The following is a 20,255-nucleotide window of genomic DNA, read 5'->3' as shown; positions in this document are numbered from 1 at the left end:
AATATATGAAGTCTTCTTTAAGACTCCAAAGGTCACATATCATTCAAGTATAATATGAAACCTCTCGTTTCGCTGAAAAACATACCTTAACATTTTTTGTGATCACAAATCGCGGCTTGTAATTTTTAATGAGTTTCGTTGTTAACAAAAAGTAACCACTGTATTGATTGATGTAGAATATTGATAAATCAGATGCCTTGTATATGCCAATGCGACAGCATCTCAGTGATACAAATTACCAAAAGAAATCATATCATAATTCTTTAAAAAGGACACCAAGTTGTATCATTTTTATTATATTTTTTCACGGTTACCGTAACTGTGTTTCAATATATACTTCAAGAATTAAATAATATGTTCACAATACAGACACTATAATTATCATTTATAGGTTATTGTGTCAACATAAACCTGCAACAGTACAATTATACCCATGTTTTTTTCAAGTTTACTGCTAGTATACATTTTTTATGGAAAACATATTAAAAAGAATGTAGCTAGACTTGAAGAAATAAAATGCAGTAACACTTCTTTATATTTCAAATGTTTAAAGTTTACGAATAGTCAAATTTAAGCGTCAGAACACAGGGGCGGATCCAGCCATTTAAAAAAAGGGGGGGGGGTCCCAACCCAGAGTAAAGGGGGGTTCCAGCTATATGCTCCCATTCAAATGCATTGATCGGCCAAAAAAAAAAGGGGGGGGGGTTCCAACCCCCGGAACCCCCCCTCTGGATCCGCGCCTGAGAACATGTAGGTCTCCCAATATATAACTCGTGTCGGTTGTAAAAGTAACCGTATAGGTTACCGTAATGGAACACACGGGAACCCGAGGTGAATGAATGAGTACACTTTTGACATCTATGCAGATTCAATGTTAATTCTAAATGTTCTCGGAAATTACTATATTCTACTTGCCTCTAATTTGAACTTTATTAAACAATACAGGCTGTTCAACAAAACATTTATATTTATTAAACTGAATCTAAACTACATGTGTATTTTTCAAGAATTCTGATTCTGTCAAGTAAATACATGTATCAGAAATAAATGTAGAATAGTTCAGATTCAGCTAAATACCATTTCTTCTTTTCAAGTATGGTGAAAACTGAACACAGAGTTTAAAAAAATATCGAGTATAATTTAGCACTATGCAATGCAGTTTTTTCCAAACTATTTGTATCGACTGGTCAAAGCAAAATCCCCAAAGTTTAGAACAAAATATTAAGGCATTGTACCGATGTTCAATTATTCCGTCTGAAAACCAGGTATTAGATAGCCAGAAATGGGGCATGAACACATTTTTACATTTCAAAATTTAACGGATTGAGAGCATGTGCGTAGACTTTGCGTAAGCTGTGAACAACCCAGCACTTGATTCTAGAGTCACAACCTGTAGTATTTTATATTGCAGCCGCTGGCTGACTATTTCTCCGTGTTGGTACCATTTGCACAAAAACCATTTCTTTGGTACAGAAGGATCATCATGATACATTATTTTACGTTTAATTTTCATTTTTAAAATTAAGTAAAACATGGGTTTCGACTATCCCATGGCAAAACTGATCTAAGACGAGTTTTCTCTCTGTTAAGTCATTTTTTGGTTTAGGTGCAGTAATATGTTTGGTGTTTAACGCTTGCAAGAGCTTTGGCTGACCTGTGTCTGCTTTGGGTCATTCCAGGAACACGTGTGCTGAAATCTGGATGTTACCTGTCTTTTTTTTAATTAGTTAATGTCTCCATATTAGTATGTTTACCCAAATCTAATAACGTCATGAAAAAAGGAAAAACGAGTTTTCATAAAGTATAACACAGATTACTTTAATAAACCTTCTTACCAAAGTTAACATGCAGTCATCGGAAATATTCAGTCATTTATATCTGAATATTCTGCATGATGTGAATTTGCAGTGTGTACAGTTGTACAATCCTTAACACTAATATGAAAGCTTTTATGTTTGATTTTGATTTTCAATATAATTCAGGGGGTAAGATACTGACAGCTAAAAAGAGTAATATTTGATAAAAGAAGAAGCTATTGTTAGGCTACTTTTTTACATACTTACTAACAGAAAATCGTCAATTTGATTTCTCTCTCAATTATCAAATTACCAAAGCATATTTGCCATAATGTAACAGAGAATGGAAACGGTGCCAAAGAGACAACAACCCAACCAAAGAGCAGAAAACAGCTCAAGGCCATAAATGGGTCTTCAACGCAGCGAGAAAATCCAGCACCCGTAGGCGGGCTTCAGCTGGCCCTTAAATAATAATGTATACTAGTTCCGCGAACTGGACGCCACACTTATTCCGAAACATACATGCAAGTGAACAAGAAGACTGACAAAGGCTAGAGGTTCTTGAATTTGGACAGGTAATAAAATGCGGCGGGGTTAAACATGTTTTGTGATCTTTCAGTCTATTATAAGTTAAATACTATATTTAGGATCTTATTGCAGGCATGTAAGGCTGCTTTGAAAAGTTGGTCTAGTTCAATAGCATTGTGTTCATTAAGGACATTCTAGCTTATGCCATAGAGTAAGTAATCTTATAACAAGCGTCTACAAGAAAATGGGACGACTAACCTGCATTTCCACTGTATCCATTAATAGTCAATATATATCTTGATGTTGCATCCCCCACTGCAAATGTACTATACTCAGCAAAATACATGATGCCGTTGGTGTCAACTAGTTCCACTCGTAGTTTATATAATCCGCTGCTGGTTAAGAGATTTAGGTATTTGTTACCTAGTTAAAGAAATGTAAATATATATCTAGAATGCAAAAATGTTTCAAATCATTAAGGAGTGACATTACAGACTGCTGTCTGTAATGAATGTATGAATATTTCCGCCATTTAATCGATGTACATAAAAAAAATGGAGATGTGGCAAGTTTCCAAAATGTAGAATGTTGAATTATACGATGACTTTGAGTAGTTTAACGTTACTTTCAGAGCAAACAAAAAAATCTTTCAGATGATAAAAATTCCAGGAAAAAATTAAAAAGAATAAAACAACAAAAATATAACAGACACAACATAAAAAGATGTTTATATATTCCGAGTTTTTAAATAATGTAGTTATAAGTTATTTACGTTCTTATTCGTAGATATGGATATTTAACACCCTGCAGTACCCCAGTACACACTGAGGCGATTATGGGTGTTAAAATACCCATATCAGCAGATATGAACGAATTTATTCCAGGTTTAAGTCCAAATCCGACAATTTTTTTTAAAGAAATGCGAGCAAAAAATTTAACGTGAAAGCAACGTTTTTTATTATTTAAAAATTTTTCGCAAGCGTTATGTCATAGACGGCGTGACATCTATATGGATCATTTGCATAACTAGGTCAATAGTCCCGTTCATTTACTTAAATGAATGCCAATGATCAGAATACTATGACCAAATCATTAGTGATCTACATAATTGAATTTTTCATTGGGAATAAACGAATGACTAAGGAAAACGCGTGCAATTCCCTGGAGTAATTGATAGCAACGCCCGGGTAAATTGGTTAGCAACATCCGGGGCTTTAGGTTTTAAACGACGGTCATTGACCAATAAAAAATCAGGAAAATATTCTTAGCCGGGGATAATAATATTTTATAAACTGAAATGCGACTTCCTTTGTCAAAGTTGTCTTTCGATGGTATTGTTTTTTCAATTAAAGCCGTTCCGGCTTTAAAGCTTGCAAACGTTTCTTATCTTTGCCTATCTATGGTTCCATAAAGTTTTGGTTTCCAGGGTACCTGATGACACTGATCTCTTCAAACATGTGTTGTACGTACAGAATCGGTACCGTGCATTATTTGAAATATTTTATTGATATATTACCAAGACATATAACATCAGTCATTGTGTAGAAATGAAACACGTACTTTATAAGTAAAAATGTAAATAAAATCACTTTAAACTGTGTAGCTTTATTATTCATAACGCAAACTTCAAGTACATTTGTATTACATGTTAATATACAGTGTTTTAATGATGAACATAGCATCAATACTTTTAGTTATAACAGGCTTTCTGAATATCTCAATGAAACCATGTGTATATTGTATGATTGACTTATGTCTTATCGCTAGGGCATGGATGTTAAGCAATGCATTGGTTTTCCTTAATTTTGAATTGATCATGACAGGTTTTATTTAATGGTTAGAAGTACAAACAACAACGATTCAAATGCAGCTGCATGTAATATAATGACAATACTAGCTGATAGAATCTGATATAGTTACGTGTGAAACACATGCCGTTCGAAATGAAATCGTTATATTCAAATTACTAAATGCTGGCACTAATTACCTTTTACAAATTTTGATATAGATTAATGTCTTCTTTCGATTAAATAGATCGCCAATTGTACTTCTAAATAGATTTCATACATCAACCTATGGAAAACTGTAGAAGAATACGAATCCGTGCACAAAATTCCCACAGAAACAAACAAATATTCAGACATTTTACCATGTTCTAAACTGTAAACAAAAGACTCCCTAAAATGTAACAATTTCTCATTAACTATAGTATAAAGTAAACAGGATACTTGTAAAAATGATCCTGTATCAAATCCTTACTGCCGCACAATCGACACAATATAGGAATAAATACAAAATAAAAAATCCAGATATATTTAAATTAAGATATACCCACCAAGCCAAAACTCATTTTGAAGATCACCAAATCCATTCTCATACTCTACCCATGTCCTTCTAAAATTTTCACTTCCGTCTTTTCTTCTTTGAATAACCTTTGATATAAACATAAGAAGATGTGGTATGACTGCAAATGAAACATCTACTATCTAAGACTGTGGTATAGAAATGTAGTCGCGTTGACTTTTTAACCTGGAAGTCAAATCCATGCTCAAGAGGGGCGTTTGGGCGAGCAAGATGTATAGATATGTAGCCAGGTACAATCACAATGAGGACATTAAATTCAATGCCTTTTGTACAAATATTCTCAGGTTCTGTGCAACTTTAAGTCATAAGAGATCAGAATATCACTCATCAGTATTTATATTTTTGAATTTGTCTTACATAATTTATCATGAGAGCTTCAAAGTTCTTGAATTTAGGGGAAAACTGCAAAAACTGCAAAAACTACAAACATAGCCTCGAGCTTATTTTAAGATCCTGTCATCAATATTTAGATATGAGCAACAGATTTACCCAAAAAGAAATTTTGCAAGAAGATGTATTTCATCTAGGTGCAAATATGTGTTAAATATCTTTTTGGGTAAGGCTGTTGCTCATATATAGCGACATCACAAGTGACCTTTCTGCACACACATGTTCAGACTATATCAGCCTGTTCATTTATAAATTATATTAACATAATTACGAAAAGGGCCAAATAATAGCTTCTATCATACCTCTTTTTTTGTTTTATTTGGCTGATAATTTCCGTATATCATATGGATTCTAAAAACTAACTGATTATAGCGTCCGTAACATTTTCGAAAGGAAGACTCAACTTCATCACTTGGAATCATTGGTTTAATAGATTCCTTGTAAGCAGCAACCCCTATTCAAGTAAATCATGATGCAAGCTCTGGAATATCGTATCAACTGGAGCTAAAATCATCTTCTTTGTCGTAAAGTTTTCTTGTCAACCGACTCTCATTGACAATTTCTAAATGAAAGTCAATATATGAGACAGACTTAACTGTATCTGTTGTATCCGTTATTTCAAGTTCGATGGGATAGATGCGTTCATCATTGTCACCAAACTTTGGATTATTTAGTGACACTCGATATACATCATTTCCCTTTCAAGCTTTCTTGATATTTTTGAAAAGAGTCAATGTGATTGAATTCTTACAATTAAAATGAACAGAGATAAATTATGGTTTTTGCCGAAAACTCATTGTAGGAAAAATGTACATACGTATGCTTAATATGTAAATGCATTTATACATGTTACATGTTATATATATATCACGCCTTTTACGACTAAACTTATTTAATTCACGAAAAGCGTAGCTTTGAGTGGATTAAATATGTAAATGAGTAAGGCGTGGCTATATATGATTTGTAACATTAATGGGCTATGACACATGTCAAAGGTTAAATCCTGACCAATACACTGCACTTTTCGATATGCCAATCAAATAGTGGCCTGATACTATATCTGATTTCCAGAAAATTAATACATGCATCAGATGTCAGTTCGATTTGAATGTCCGATAAAGGTACGTTTAAAATTAAAAGAATTGTTGCCGTGGGAGTCATACTCGATAATCATTTATGTCTCATTGGATATTTTTCTTCCACGAAAACCACGGTGTGGTTGGGAGAGAAAAGGGGAAAGGGGGGGGGGGGGTGTAATGCAACATTTTATTCGATGTTTATTTGCCCTCAAATCCGAAAAAAAGACGTGTAGTTTCAAGGGACGTTGTGATAAAAAGGGAACATTTACAATCCGAATTGTTTTATGTATTTTGGCTGCAATTTCGAAAAAAGGCGGCAGACGGATAATTTTGACACCGGGAATCAATTTCGAATGGCATTTTATAACGTAAAGTATATTTCAATGTCTCTTTGAAGTCCTAGAACTAAAAGATGTTTCTCGAAAATTTGTGATATTGTTAAAAGTAAATTAAGTTTTTACTGCAAATATTTTTTGTCCCATTTTTAAATGTATAAAAAAGAATATGAACAACAACATGAAAAGCACAACAACTGTACAAAATTGTGTTCCAGTCCTATTTAGATATTTTAAGATTTTGCTTTCACAATAAGTATTTCTTGAAATTTGGGATTTTTGACTTTCATTTTTGCTTTAAAAATTTGTACTTTGTCTATAGAGTGTCTATATGCCATTTTGTGTTTCTTCGTTGAAATAGTTATTTGTTTTTATAGCGATTAAGATTATATTACAATGCTGATTGCTGTTCCCCATTTTTTTGACATTTTTACCTATTATGTCTGTTTGTTTTGCTCACACATTGTTGTCCATATAATGAAATTATATGCGACAAGTCATACAAGTGAGAGGTTTAGCTAGCTATAAAACCAGGTTTAATTCACCATTTTCTACATTAGGAAATGCCTGTACCAAGTTAGGAATATATTTTCCATTCGTTTGATGTGTTTGAGCTTTTATTTTGCCATTTTGTGAAGGACTTTCCGTTTTGAATTTCCCTTGGAGTTCGGTATTTTTGTTATTTTATTTTTTAGATATTAAGGTTTTTGAATGTATTACCGTCCAGCCACCGTTGGTCATGTTGCAAAACACATCTAGTCCATTATCAGACTTGGAAAGGTATACTTTATATACTCCCGTTTCGTTTTTGCATTTTCTCAATTGTGTACAATCTTCAGGTACATATTCACGAATTTCTGAAAAAAAGAAATTACATGATACATGTTTGTGTAAATCTATTCTAAACCCGAAACAGGATATAATAGTAATAATATGTTCAACTGAAAAGCTCTTAATCAAGTTATGTTTTCCATTTTATGCTCAGATTTGGTAGAATTGTAGGACATATGAGCAAATATCCTTTTTTTCTTGGGCCAATATGGTTTATTCCTTCTTTCTTTCTGACTAGCTTGAAGAAATTCATTGATTAAGTTTCGGATGGAAAATCTTATCCCTATATTTAAAGTAGGTGTTTTTATACAAATGCTGATCTTTAATAAGAATAAAGAATAATTAGCTCCCCCTACCAAATCAAACAACACTATTTTTTTAGCATTGTTCGTGTACTTCGTGCAAACGATTATGCTTTTAAAAAATCGCAAATTTTATTAATTTGAAAAAAAGTAGTTGACAATATATCTTGTAAAAATAGATAATTGATATAAAAATAAGGAGATGTGGTATGATTACCAATGAGACAAATATTCACTCAAGTTAAAAATTCAAATGAATGTAAGCAATTATACATGTAGGCAACCGTACGGCTTTCAACAATGAGAAAAACTCATACCGTATATTGTCGCCTATAAAAGGCCCCGACATGAAAAATATGAAACAATTCAACTGAGAAAATTAACGGCCTAATTTATCACAATACAATTTACGAAAAACAAACTCATAAAAATACCAATATTGGATAAACTTCATAAATAATTGGAAGACCTCAAAAAGTCATAGAAATTAGTGATGAAAATGACAGAGTTGATTGACAAATAATTTAATTTTGGATGTCACACGTCTTCTGATTGGCTAACAGTTTTTTTTGTCTATGAGCGCATAGATATAACTTTGTCATGTGACCGTGACTTCATCAACGTTTTTTCATGATTTACTCCTTAGAAATGAAATTAAGAATTAAATTATAAGGAATGACTGTAATAGTTTTTCTGTCTATTCGAAATAACCTTAAAAATGTGGTGCACACTTTTAAATAACCCGCTACGCGTGTTTTGCTGTGAATAGTAAGCTTGGAATTGATAGTAAATAGCAAAGAAAAGTTATTTGTAGTATATTTATGTTCGTATAATACACAAAAACACAGAAATAATTGAAATTTATAGAAAAAAATACGGATTTTGGAAAAAAGGGGGAGGGCTTAAAAAAATTGTCCTGTCCCCAAATACCTTTGGTACTTTTAGTAAAAAATTGTTATTCGAACACATCTACTCTGTTGCTATGATTCATTAGAACGGAATTTCACTTGACCCATATATTTAATTTTTTCGTACTGTAAATTAAATTTGTAATGTTATTTTATCAACCTATAATACTAAGCCTAAATATATAAAATAATGGAATCTAGAGCGAGAAGATCCCTCAAATATTTTTCTTTTGTACGTTTTAAAGACGGAATAGTCAACTCAACCAGCCTGAACTTAAAAAGGTGTACCCGACTTTTTCTTTCCGATGAAATTATTGACCATTTTTGGGATCTTTTCACAAAAAACCGCCGCCGTGGGCTGAGATGCAAATAAATCATATGGCAAAATTAGGGGTAATTTGCTAATTTGTATAGCGGCCATTTTGCCTTATCATGACGGCAGCCAATATGCAAATACCTATGTCGAATGAACAATTTGTTCGCATATAGGTGAATTGTACATGTTTTTAGGCTTCTGTCCGTGTACAAATGGACATTGTCTACTCTGAAGTCTTTCGGCCTTTTTAGTTTGAAAATCTGAAGCGTAACCATTGTGTAATTGCTATATAAGATCAAATAAAATGACGTAAAATCGTAAAATAGCAAAATACATAACAGAAATACACATGCAAGAAGATATTGTTCATGATTTGTTCGCATAAAGGGAAACACCTTGTAGGTTGAATTTTAAAGTTAAATAACTTTTAACTTACCTGCTTTCTTAAGTTTTCGGCCAAATTCTTTTAAAACACGATGATTTCAACCTTCGGGGGGGGGGGGGGATCCCATTTCGTAATAAGTCAAATTTTAAGCATTTCCCTTATAATTACACTGCAAAATTCAGCATTTTTGAAAATATCCGCCAAAGGAAGTTGTTAAAGATACATTAGTTTTAGATACATGACGGAAAAGGATTGGATTATCCGCAAATCTAAAATTAATTATATTTTCAATCTTAAGCTAAGGGAAGTAATTTGATCAAAAGGGACAAAGTCACGTGGTGCAAATCATTTGAATAAAGTTGAAGTACCTTTGATTTTGCCATATGTTCTCTAAAAAATCACTCTATTATCTGTCTTTGGATTTTTTTTTCGGTGGAATTTATGCTTAATATGCCGAAAAAAGATCCACATGTATTTGCACCTACCACAATAGACTGTTTTGTGAAAATTTGTCTATAATTTAAAAGTATACAAATCATTCGAGGCTCAAAACATAATTTAAGTAAAAACACATATATTAGATGAATAAAATCCTAAATTATGCACATTCATTAAACTTTTACAGCCCATAAAAACAGATGTAAACAATTCAAATTTAACTACTTGGCCCTTTTTACCTTCTCTAATAAAGAGTTCCATTTTTTTGGTTTAATTTCAACTGGGTTTCCGCCTGGTAAAAACAGATAAACCTTGTCGAAATTGTATGTTAAGTTTATAGTTATAATGTTCCCCTTATGGGACAAGATATCAGACGGCATATGATTATTTGGAATTAAAGTTAGAAACACCCTCAGTATGATTCTTATCATTAAACACACTAGTTTGTGATAATTTCGTTTGTTTCGATATGTTATATTTAATTCAGATATATTTTAGTTAATATTAAAACTTATTACGAATAATGTACACTTCAGTAATTGTGTGCTTCATTTTCAACCTATAATAGCCTAAATATATAAAAAATAATAGAATCTGAAGCGAGATTAGTATCAAATATTTTTCTGAAATAGATACTACACTACACAAAGAATAAAAAGATTCGAGTTACAATATATAATTATTGGTTCTAGCAGAAACATGTGAGAAACATTTATTTTTAAATCGTATAACAACGCAATTCGTGATGATATTTCAATACATTCCCTAGGAATTTACCGTTTTGTTTAATTCTATAGCAAAAATGTGTTATTAGTATCAAATATTTAAACCACTTTGTCCGTTTAATAAAAAATTTATAATTATCAAATCGTATAACAACACAATTCGTTATGATATTTCAATACATTCCCTAAGAATTTACCGTTTTGTTTAATTCTATAGCAAAAAAAAAAAAAAAAAACACGCGTTACTAGGTTACTAGTATCAATAATTTAACCAGTTTATCCTTTTAATATGAACATAATTTGTCAAATCATGCTGATTAACAAAGGACGTTACTTTGTTTTTATGTATACTATTCCAAATATTAAGCATGGATACATACATCTGTCATATATTTATGTTTTTTTGTTTTGTCATTTGGAGAATTTAATGCTGATGTGAAATCTTTCATAGTTTCTGTTTAATTTATTCACAACCTTTTGTTGACTCAGAACGATTTTGAGGTTGACATATTGTATAGACACCAATCGGAACTACTCGGCCTTCCTGGTTCACGAGATATTGTACAGCGTAGCGAGAATGGCCGAGTAGTTACGATTGGTATAGACACCTGTATATTGCTGAATTCTGTATGATACACGGTAGATTAGACTTGCTACAATTCCCTTTCTAATATTTCTCTCTTACTAGTTTATATGTTTACTGATAAGTGCCAGCCTACTGATTGCCCTTGGAGAAAGTCTGCAGATGTTTAGTATAATTGTAATCTCCTAGTTATAGCAGTAAAATTATTAAAGGGGCAAAATTGAAAAAATAATAATAATTAGGAAGGGACATGTAGCAAGTCTAACGGTAGATGTACTTGGGCTATTTGTGTCGATATGTTGCTGTCTCATTGATGTTTACTCCACATCTTCTTTCATTTGTATTGTTCTACGTTTAGTGTAAATTGGCTACTCAAATTGACCCAAACAAGGTTATTTGGTAGCAACACTCGCAAGTTAGTATATAAATTGATTTAAACAATCAATTTAGCATTGTAAACCCTTGTATAGATATTGGTTTTACCTTCTTGATCCTTGACGCAAACCACACCTCCATCTTTTTTGTTCTCACAAATTTCTCCAGATTTACAGGGATTTCCCAGGCATGTATCATACATAGGATCCTGATATTGAAAAGAATAGAAATTCGTTACATGAGAATGCCTAATTATAATATTTGCAATAGAGCACTTCATGCATTTTTGAAAATCGATTACAGATAAACAAGATACAAAACATTAAATGATGATTGTAATATTCTTTACGTTTCCTGATTAGATAAGTAATGTGTGTCTGAAAGTACCTGCAGTTTCAAGCAAGAAAGCAATGAGAAAGAATAAAAAGCCAACGGAAAACAAAAAAAGTTGACACAAAATTAGATGACATGGTAAAACCAAGGATTTGTAAAGGGTTTCCAAGTATAAATAAGAATTACGCTGTATAAGATAAAAAAAAAATCACCAATCAAATTAAAATTAAATCTCCGCACACGCTCATTTTTTTATGCTTGGTCGCTGCGAAGATCTAATTTTAATTAGATTGAAAAATCACAAACATATTTAAACTTCTGCGTGTCTACATTGGATTACATTGTACTGAGAAAAAAATACGATAATGATGTTTTGTTTCGTAGAAAGACAAACTTCATAGTATTACAATGCCATAGAAAATATAACTATGAATCAAAGGTAATTATTATTTTGAAAATATTCAACAATCTGACTGTGTAAATATCCTGTCATTATTGTCTCAAAAGCTATCGGTTAGATTTCGAACCTATCACAGATTTTGGTAAAGAAATGCTTGAAATAATGATTTTACAAACCAAATTCAAAATAAGTATGTTCATTGACAGAAACCTTTCCAATAGTATTATTGTATCTTAGTTGGTAAATTATAATTACTCATGCCATGTCAAAACATAGAGTTTAAATGATATATTGTTGGTTTTTACGTCCAGTTGTAAATATTTCAGATTTGTTAAGGACAAGAACAAAATATTAATATATCAATATATTTGATCTGAAAATTTGGTAATATAGTAGGCAGAATAATTTGGCTGAAACTGGAAAACAGACTAGGCTTTATTTAACATACGTAATATCAGAGTGAGGCATAATGTTCAAAACTTGTCCAATATTTATCATCACCAAATCTTTTTGAAGTGTCTGCATATTTACACGTTCCCAACATTCCAATGAATTAAATCTATATAGTGGGCCTTACCGTTGAAGCGGGGGGAAAGAATAAAAAGCAGTCTGATGATATTGCAATACAATACAATGCTCCTATCGGCAAGCATATTGAATGAGTTTATGGAACAAGCATTTAGTTGAGAAAGAGGTCTGCTGAATTTTCAATTCATATTTGGAAAGAGTTATTACAAATATACTTGGGGATTTTCATCTTATATTAATAATCATTTCCAAACACCTACTTAAAAATGCAAATATATATTTAACAACTGCATGCCAAACCAAACCCTAGTCGAATCAATTTTTTTTCTTACGGATAAGTGATATTTAAGCAATTCCCAATGTTCTGAAAGCAACAACTATCGCAAATATCTCTCAACTAGAACGATATTCTAACTTGATGATGCAACTATTTAGCTAAATATCTAATCAATTGATTCAGGCATTTCAGAGAAAAGTGCAGAAAACTGTTTTTTTCTTCTTCATTTCAGTGTTCTATGTCCAAGGTTAAGAAACTTTAGAAAAATCAGTCATTTGAAAGATACAAACTTGTAAGATATGATGACGTAAAACCAAATATCTAATCAATTTGTTCAGTCATTACAAAAATAACTGCAAAAGCTAATCAGTTCAAGCGATTTTCTATGTCAAAGGACCTAAACTTTAGAAAAAAGAAATCGCTTAAGTGAAGGATTTCTATATCTTAATATTACTATGTATACAAAATATCAAATCAACAAATTGAAGCAAAACTTACCAGACCATAGAACTGACTGACAGAGTGCAAAATCTTTAGTCCGGCAGTCGACTTATAAATATTTGTCCACTTTACCTTGTGATGCAGATGTAAAATGTTTAAAATTTTGTCAATTGATAAATATTGTTATGAATTTAGTTGCATTTTAAAAATGTTTATATGTTTAATTAACAGAATGAAAATCACTGATAGCTATGCGTATTATGTCAAAAGGCCTCAAGTTTCCTTATGCCTTACATTCTGCACAAAGAAAAAATAACCAAAGTAAAAAGATAAACAAATATATTTGACAGTATGTTAATATAGTATCAAATATTTTATTTAGATTTCTTTGTAAATTAAAAATGCAATATTTGCCGTTATTTGAACTTGTTTTCCTTAATAAATATACCTTAACAGTAGAGGATTTCCTATCAGTTAAAAATATTTCGTCTGCACCGATATTGCATTGCATACTTTCAAAGTTTTAAAGTTTGAGACTCGTGGGGAAAGGGGATGGGATCTTGCTATGTAAGAATGTAAGATCTGAGCCGCAGGAATAGGTCACTATTTCATGCTTGGTAATTTATGATACGGTCAACAAATTAAGATTAAATATAATATGATGAGGTTGAGATTAATTTATTAATCCGCAAAATTTCAAAAGATCTGTGACGTCTCAATGTTTAAGTATATGAGGTAGAAATGAATTACAAACATGTTTAACCCCGCCGCATTTTTGCGCATGTCCCAAGTCAGGAGCCTCTGGCCTTTGTTAGTCTTGTATTATTTTAATTTTAGTTTCTTGTGTACAATTTGGAAATTAGTATGGCGTTCATTATCACTGGACTAGTATATATTTGTTTAGGGGCCAGCTGAAGGACGCCTCCGGGTGCGGGAATTTCTCGCTACATTGAGGACCTGTTGGTGACCATCTGCTGTTGTTTTTTATTTGGTCGGGTTGTTGTCTCTTTGACACATTCCCCATTTCCATTCTCAATTTTACTGTATATAAAATGTTTACGCAGTGACACCAATGCTGACCAGGGACTTTAGATTCAATTCAAATGTTGAAAGAATGCATCCAAAAAATAAGGGATTTCTGATGAGTTTAATATATAACATCTGCACCGATATTGCATTCCATACTTTCTCGGGGAGGGGGTCTTGCTATGGAAGAGTATATTTGAGATGAGCCGTTGGAAAATGTCACTATTTCATGCTTGGTAATTTATGATAAGGTCAAGAAATTAAGATGAAATATAACATGATGAGGTTGCTGATTTAATCCCAAGTATCTAAAACTAATTAATTTCGACATATTTAGATGCGATTAAAACCACCTGCGTTATACATCAGATATTTGTCAAATACATTTATCTGTTCATGAAATAGAGTAATCATGAATGCTATAGTGTATTTTTTGTCAAAAAATATATTTGACAGGGTATGTATTTTTGTTATTCTAAAAAAGATTGAAGCGCCCCCAAGACCAGAGAGGATCCAAGAAAACTATATTTGCAGACAAGCCGACGAGAGATAAACACGATGGCGGAAATTTATCGTATTGCACTCAGAAGACCGTGAAATATGAAATACTGCCCTAGACAATAATACTCAATTTTTGTGCAATGACCCTATAATATATTTGAGACTAATAAACTTTGAACTTTAGAACCCTGTTATAGACTTCACAAGCGTTTACCAATCATACATTTTAATAAAGTCAGGCAAATTGCCATACATTTGATTACAGCTGAATACGGCCCGAAGCTCTGCTGTAGGAAAATAACTATATGTAGACTCAATGTTATATATGGTCCTGTCTACAAATAAACGTGAACCTCAATGTTCGGCAATAAGCTCTAGATCTGTAGACTTCATAAGCTTTTACCCTGTCAGATATTGTAATTAGACAAAGGTACAAACCGTACGTCATATCTAGAATTTTAAACACAAGTGGTTCACACTTTTGCTGCAGGGAATCAGCAACATTTGACGTAAAAAGTGTGATGCTGTGCATGCCCTGCAACTACTCGAATTGTCGTACTGGCTGTAGGCTGAACATGCATTAACCCATCCTGGTGTATTAGTGGGACAAAGTCGTTAACTGAGGCTACTTTTCTACGGCAAACAATTTGGTTACTGGTAGTGTGAATTAAAGGTATGACTGGTTTCTACACTGGTTGGTTCATATTCCGTAATCAACAATGATGATTAACCTGCAGATAGAAGGTACTAACATTCCTCTTTTAAAAACACTCAAACTGCCATGAAAATGTATTAATCCGCAAAATTTCAAAGAGATAATGTGTAACATCTCAATGTTTAAGTATATGAGGTAGAAATTAATTACTTTGTAAAATGCTTACGCAGTCACACAAATTCTGACCAGGGACTTTAGATTCGATTCCAATTTTGCAAGATTACATCACTGACCTGGCGTTATCCAACACACCCTGAACACCATGCTTTCAAATTACATTAAACATTATCGACCTCTTCACAATTGCAAGGTGTATTAAGTTTTCAAATAATATTCAAAAATATGTTGTTGTTCTCTTCCTAAATATGCATTAAGTAATCGAATTTGACGTTTAGCAACTACAAACAATCTGAAAGCTCTACAACACCTGGAATGTACAACATTTGCAGGAGCAGGCATTTCATGCATAGGGACCGAAAGGCACATGCAGACAGCAAGTTGAGCCAAGCCAAGGCACAGTTAAAAAGCTATGAAAATAAATTCAAACGCAAAAAACACGCACATATATCAAAAGCTGTATGGTTATACTAAAAGTCTTAAAATTAAAAATCAAAGTTTTTAAAAGTATTTATATAGGTTGTAGAAGTAAACATGTATATTTATAATTGTTTTTCAAAATTCATTGAAAAATCGCATAAAAACTTGGTTATCACTTAAAACAAGGTAGAAGAAGAAAATAAACCGAACTTGAGAAGAATAACGAGCATATGATAAGTTTTGTGAGAACCATATTCAGAATGTCCTTCTTGTCATTTATTAAGTATGAGTATAAAAAAGTTTCATCACTTTAATGGGGGTAGGGGAATCTTCAACCAACATCAATTATTGACAGTTTTACTATAATAAAGTCAAACGTTCAAATTGATATGCAAAGTTTAATGTTTTAGAATGAAAGATTGGAAAATCTTGTAAATGAACATCACAAAATGAAATAAGAACGTAATTCTAAGGTTGTCAACATTCTTTAATAAAATAGAGAATGGAAATGTAAGCATTTCCTAACTCATTTGATTTGAAATATTCATTTCGTATGAAAAATAGACAGCTTGAAAACAACAAAAATACACAGAATAATTATTTTCTACAAATTGTTATCATTTATTGAGTATGCTCATTATTTCCTGTTGACAAATAAACAGTTTTGTACTACATGTATATAATGGCCAATTTGATATGAATATGACAGAAACAGTGAAACTTGTTGACTGTTAATATTACATCGACATGCTATTTTGTTTTTTTCATTATGTTGGAAATCTCCAACCGCTATGGATCATTTCCAGTTTTAGTATAACTGCAGATGGGTAACCTGCCATCCACAAAGATTAATACATAATGTATAACAACTCAGTACTTTAACATAATGATTTCACTGCTACAAAAATTCACAGTTTTGGTAAACCTGAATGGTCAATTTCACATAATCATAGATTGATAATGTCAATAATTAGTTTGTAAGCAGTATTCATTTATTAATTTTTGTTAATTTACCTGTTAAAATAAAATAAGAATTTGTCTGAGGACACTAATGCCCCCGCACAAGCTTGCTTATAATATGTGAAAATACCTTTGGGAATGACCGACGGACGGTCAAGGGTAACACTTAATGCCCACGACGATAGGCATGAAAATACCAGTTTACTATAACAAAAAGACGGTCACTTTGGAATAAGAATGTGGGATACTGTGAAACTTTACTCGTATTTATTTGTCATTAAAATAGTATGCTCATGTTTTATTATTAATTTTCTCTTTAGAAATTTTGAATCAGAGAGACCGCTGTTCACAAACAGTTTACATTTTAACTTTTTTACACTACATAATAATCTAATGTAGACACCTTTTTATTAAAACAACTTCATTTCTTTTCTAATATGGAACACTAATTTATAAAGTAGTGGATCATCAACAATTTTATAAACGGACAGCGGCTAAAGTCAAAATATGGATCACCTGAAGACTTTTTGTTGAATGGTCAGCATTTCACTCATGATGGTAATGTAAAAGTAATATGATAGAACTGAATGGGATGAAAATTAATATAATTTGAGATTGATCTCTGATATATCTTTCACACAAAATAACAGAAAATACATTGTACCAATGCAAATAATGTCATTGCTTAAATATCAATTAATCCCTTCTTTCTTGTCATGAAGCAAACAAGTTATATTTTGCATGCAATAGATTGTCATTCGTTTGAAGAACATGTTTGAAGATCAATTATGTTGCATGCACGACGAAATTATAATAATAATGAAAAAACGACCACTAAAACATGCATTACAGTGCAGGTTGCCTTTGGCTAGTCATTGTATGGACATTTAAATACATAAAGAATATGTCATATGCAGTCATCATCTGGCCAAATATTTATCTATTCTCCCGTTTTATTTTCCTATTTTGTGAGAAGCTTGTGATGATGTCCTAAATTGTCTAGCACGACTTATGTCTATTTTATGAGAAGCTTGTGATGATGTCCTAACTTGTCTAGCACGACTTATGTCTATTTTATGAGAAGCTTGTGATGATGTCCTAAATTGTCTAGCACGACTTATGTCTATTTTATGAGAAGCTTGTGATGATGTCCTAACTTGTCTAGCACGACTTATGTCTATTTTATGAGAAGCTTGTGATGATGTCCTAAATTGTCTAGCACGACTTATGTCTATTTTATGAGAAGCTTGTGATGATGTCCTAACTTGTCTAGCACGACTTATGTCTATTTTATGAGAAGCTTGTGATGATGTCCTAAATTGTCTAGCACGACTTATGTCTATTTTATGAGAAGCTTGTGATGATGTCCTAAATTGTCTAGCACGACTTATGTCTATTTTATGAGAAGCTTGTGATGATGTCCTAAATTGTCTAGCACGACTTATGTCTATTTTATGAGAAGCTTGTGATGATGTCCTAAATTGTCTAGCACGACTTATGTCTATTTTATGAGAAGCTTGTGATGATGTCCTAAATTGTCTAGCACGACTTATGTCTATTTTATGAGAAGCTTGTGATGATGTCCTAAATTGTCTAGCACGACTTATGTCTATTTTATGAGAAGCTTGTGATGATGTCCTAAATTGTCTAGCACGACTTATGTCTATTTTTTTTTCTTTAAGAAATATTGATTAGGCAATTAATTATTTAACTGAGTTGAAGACAGCTTCTTTTTTAATATTTATTAAGATAGAACTGGAAAAGACAACTTTTTGAAAGAAAGGAAATGTAACTTTTCAGATGAAATCTATCTGAAAGCTATAAATTACCTAGAAAAAGCAGTGAAGAGCTATATTTTTAACATAAAGCTTAAATTTCAAAATTAAACAATATCGTAGATAGGAGACTCATGATTTTCACTATTAAATTTAGATTCCAAGGTTTCAAATTGTTAAGAAAAAACACCAAAATGTTACAGAAACTGACATTTACACTTAAACATGGAAAACAATTCGGGGATGTAGTATCTTTCAAAATCTATCAATGTTGTCATTATGCACAGAATAAATTTTCCAGCAAAAATTGCGAAAATGTAAATATGTAGATTGGTACATTTGAAATTAACCTAAAAACATTTATCAGGCCATGTAACATATAAATATGTTTTACTGCGTCTTTTTTTATAATCATTTGCAAACAATGATGAAAAATTTATACTTACCCCTCTGTAATGACCAACGTCAACATACACAAATCCGACCTCGTTGTGAAAGTCAATGCCAGAGACACATTTAGGTCGGAAGTTCAATTCGCAACGCAATATGTGTCTGTTATAGTTGTAAGAATGACATTTGGGTCTACGAAGACATTTGTCGAAACACATCCTAGGGGATATTTTCTCAAATGTACGAATGTTGTATCCATCGAGCTTTGTATCAATCTTGTCTGGGTTTATACGAAAAATTCCAGAATTGAATTGATCCTCAGACGCCATTACAATGTCAACCAATAGTAGTAACAATTGTCCAAGGAAAACTAACATGTTGCTGGTAAGTTTTCAGAAAAATGGATTTTCTCAGAGAATTGTTATCTGCAGAAATATATGTAGATACTTTGCAGCTCACATTTCATTTCAGTATGGATGTAACGGATATTGTTCATTATACGTTCATGATACGTGTTATATATTTGTTGAAAAAAGTTTAAATATCGGATTTACAATTATCCAATAGAGAAGCATAACACTTTATGTGTAATCATGAAGCGACAAACGTAGATGCAAACCAGGTTGACATTGGTTACTATATGTAGACATGCAATGTTTGATAGCTACTTTGATCAATCTGTTTTCAAACGCTCGTATATAATCAATCAGAAGAGTTAAAACTTGCATAAGATAGAATAGAATAAAAACTCGAAACAAGATAAACGACTATTCCTAAATTCATTAAATTATACAAAAATAACATCGCATTTACTGCTACGACACAATTGCAAAATTAGTTTTTACTCTAGTGCCACTCCTGTATTATTTGCGCTAAATATGGTTCTGTGATTGGAACTTTTCTAAAGGCAAATGATAGTAGATGTTACTTGTTTAAAGACAAAACCTTACAAACTGTATAAATAATCGGTACTTTATACTACACACACGTGCGCGACACATTGATATACGTTTTTTT

The 20,255-nt window shown here is 32.0% G+C and overlaps 1 protein-coding gene across 1 annotated transcript in view; it reads right to left on the bottom strand.

Annotated features, from left to right (window-relative positions):
- Window positions 1–19,747, bottom strand: part of LOC139519690 (fibrinogen-like protein A) — a 31,185-nt gene extending 11,438 nt beyond the window's left edge. Inside the window, exons 1-5 of the mRNA XM_071311906.1 lie at window positions 19,295–19,747; window positions 11,464–11,563; window positions 7,213–7,349; window positions 4,660–4,756; window positions 2,583–2,747 (exon numbers count right to left, since the gene is read on the bottom strand). Of these exons, the coding sequence (XP_071168007.1) occupies window positions 2,583–2,747; window positions 4,660–4,756; window positions 7,213–7,349; window positions 11,464–11,563; window positions 19,295–19,615 (820 nt within the window). The 5' untranslated portion in view covers window positions 19,616–19,747. The remainder of the gene's footprint in view (window positions 1–2,582; window positions 2,748–4,659; window positions 4,757–7,212; window positions 7,350–11,463; window positions 11,564–19,294) is intronic.
- Window positions 19,748–20,255: the final 508 nt, after the last annotated feature.

The sequence above is a fragment of the Mytilus edulis genome, chromosome 4 (genome assembly GCF_963676685.1).
Source record: "Mytilus edulis chromosome 4, xbMytEdul2.2, whole genome shotgun sequence".
Lineage (NCBI taxonomy): Eukaryota > Metazoa > Mollusca > Bivalvia > Mytilida > Mytilidae > Mytilus > Mytilus edulis.
This window is presented reverse-complemented; position numbering and strand designations above follow the sequence as displayed.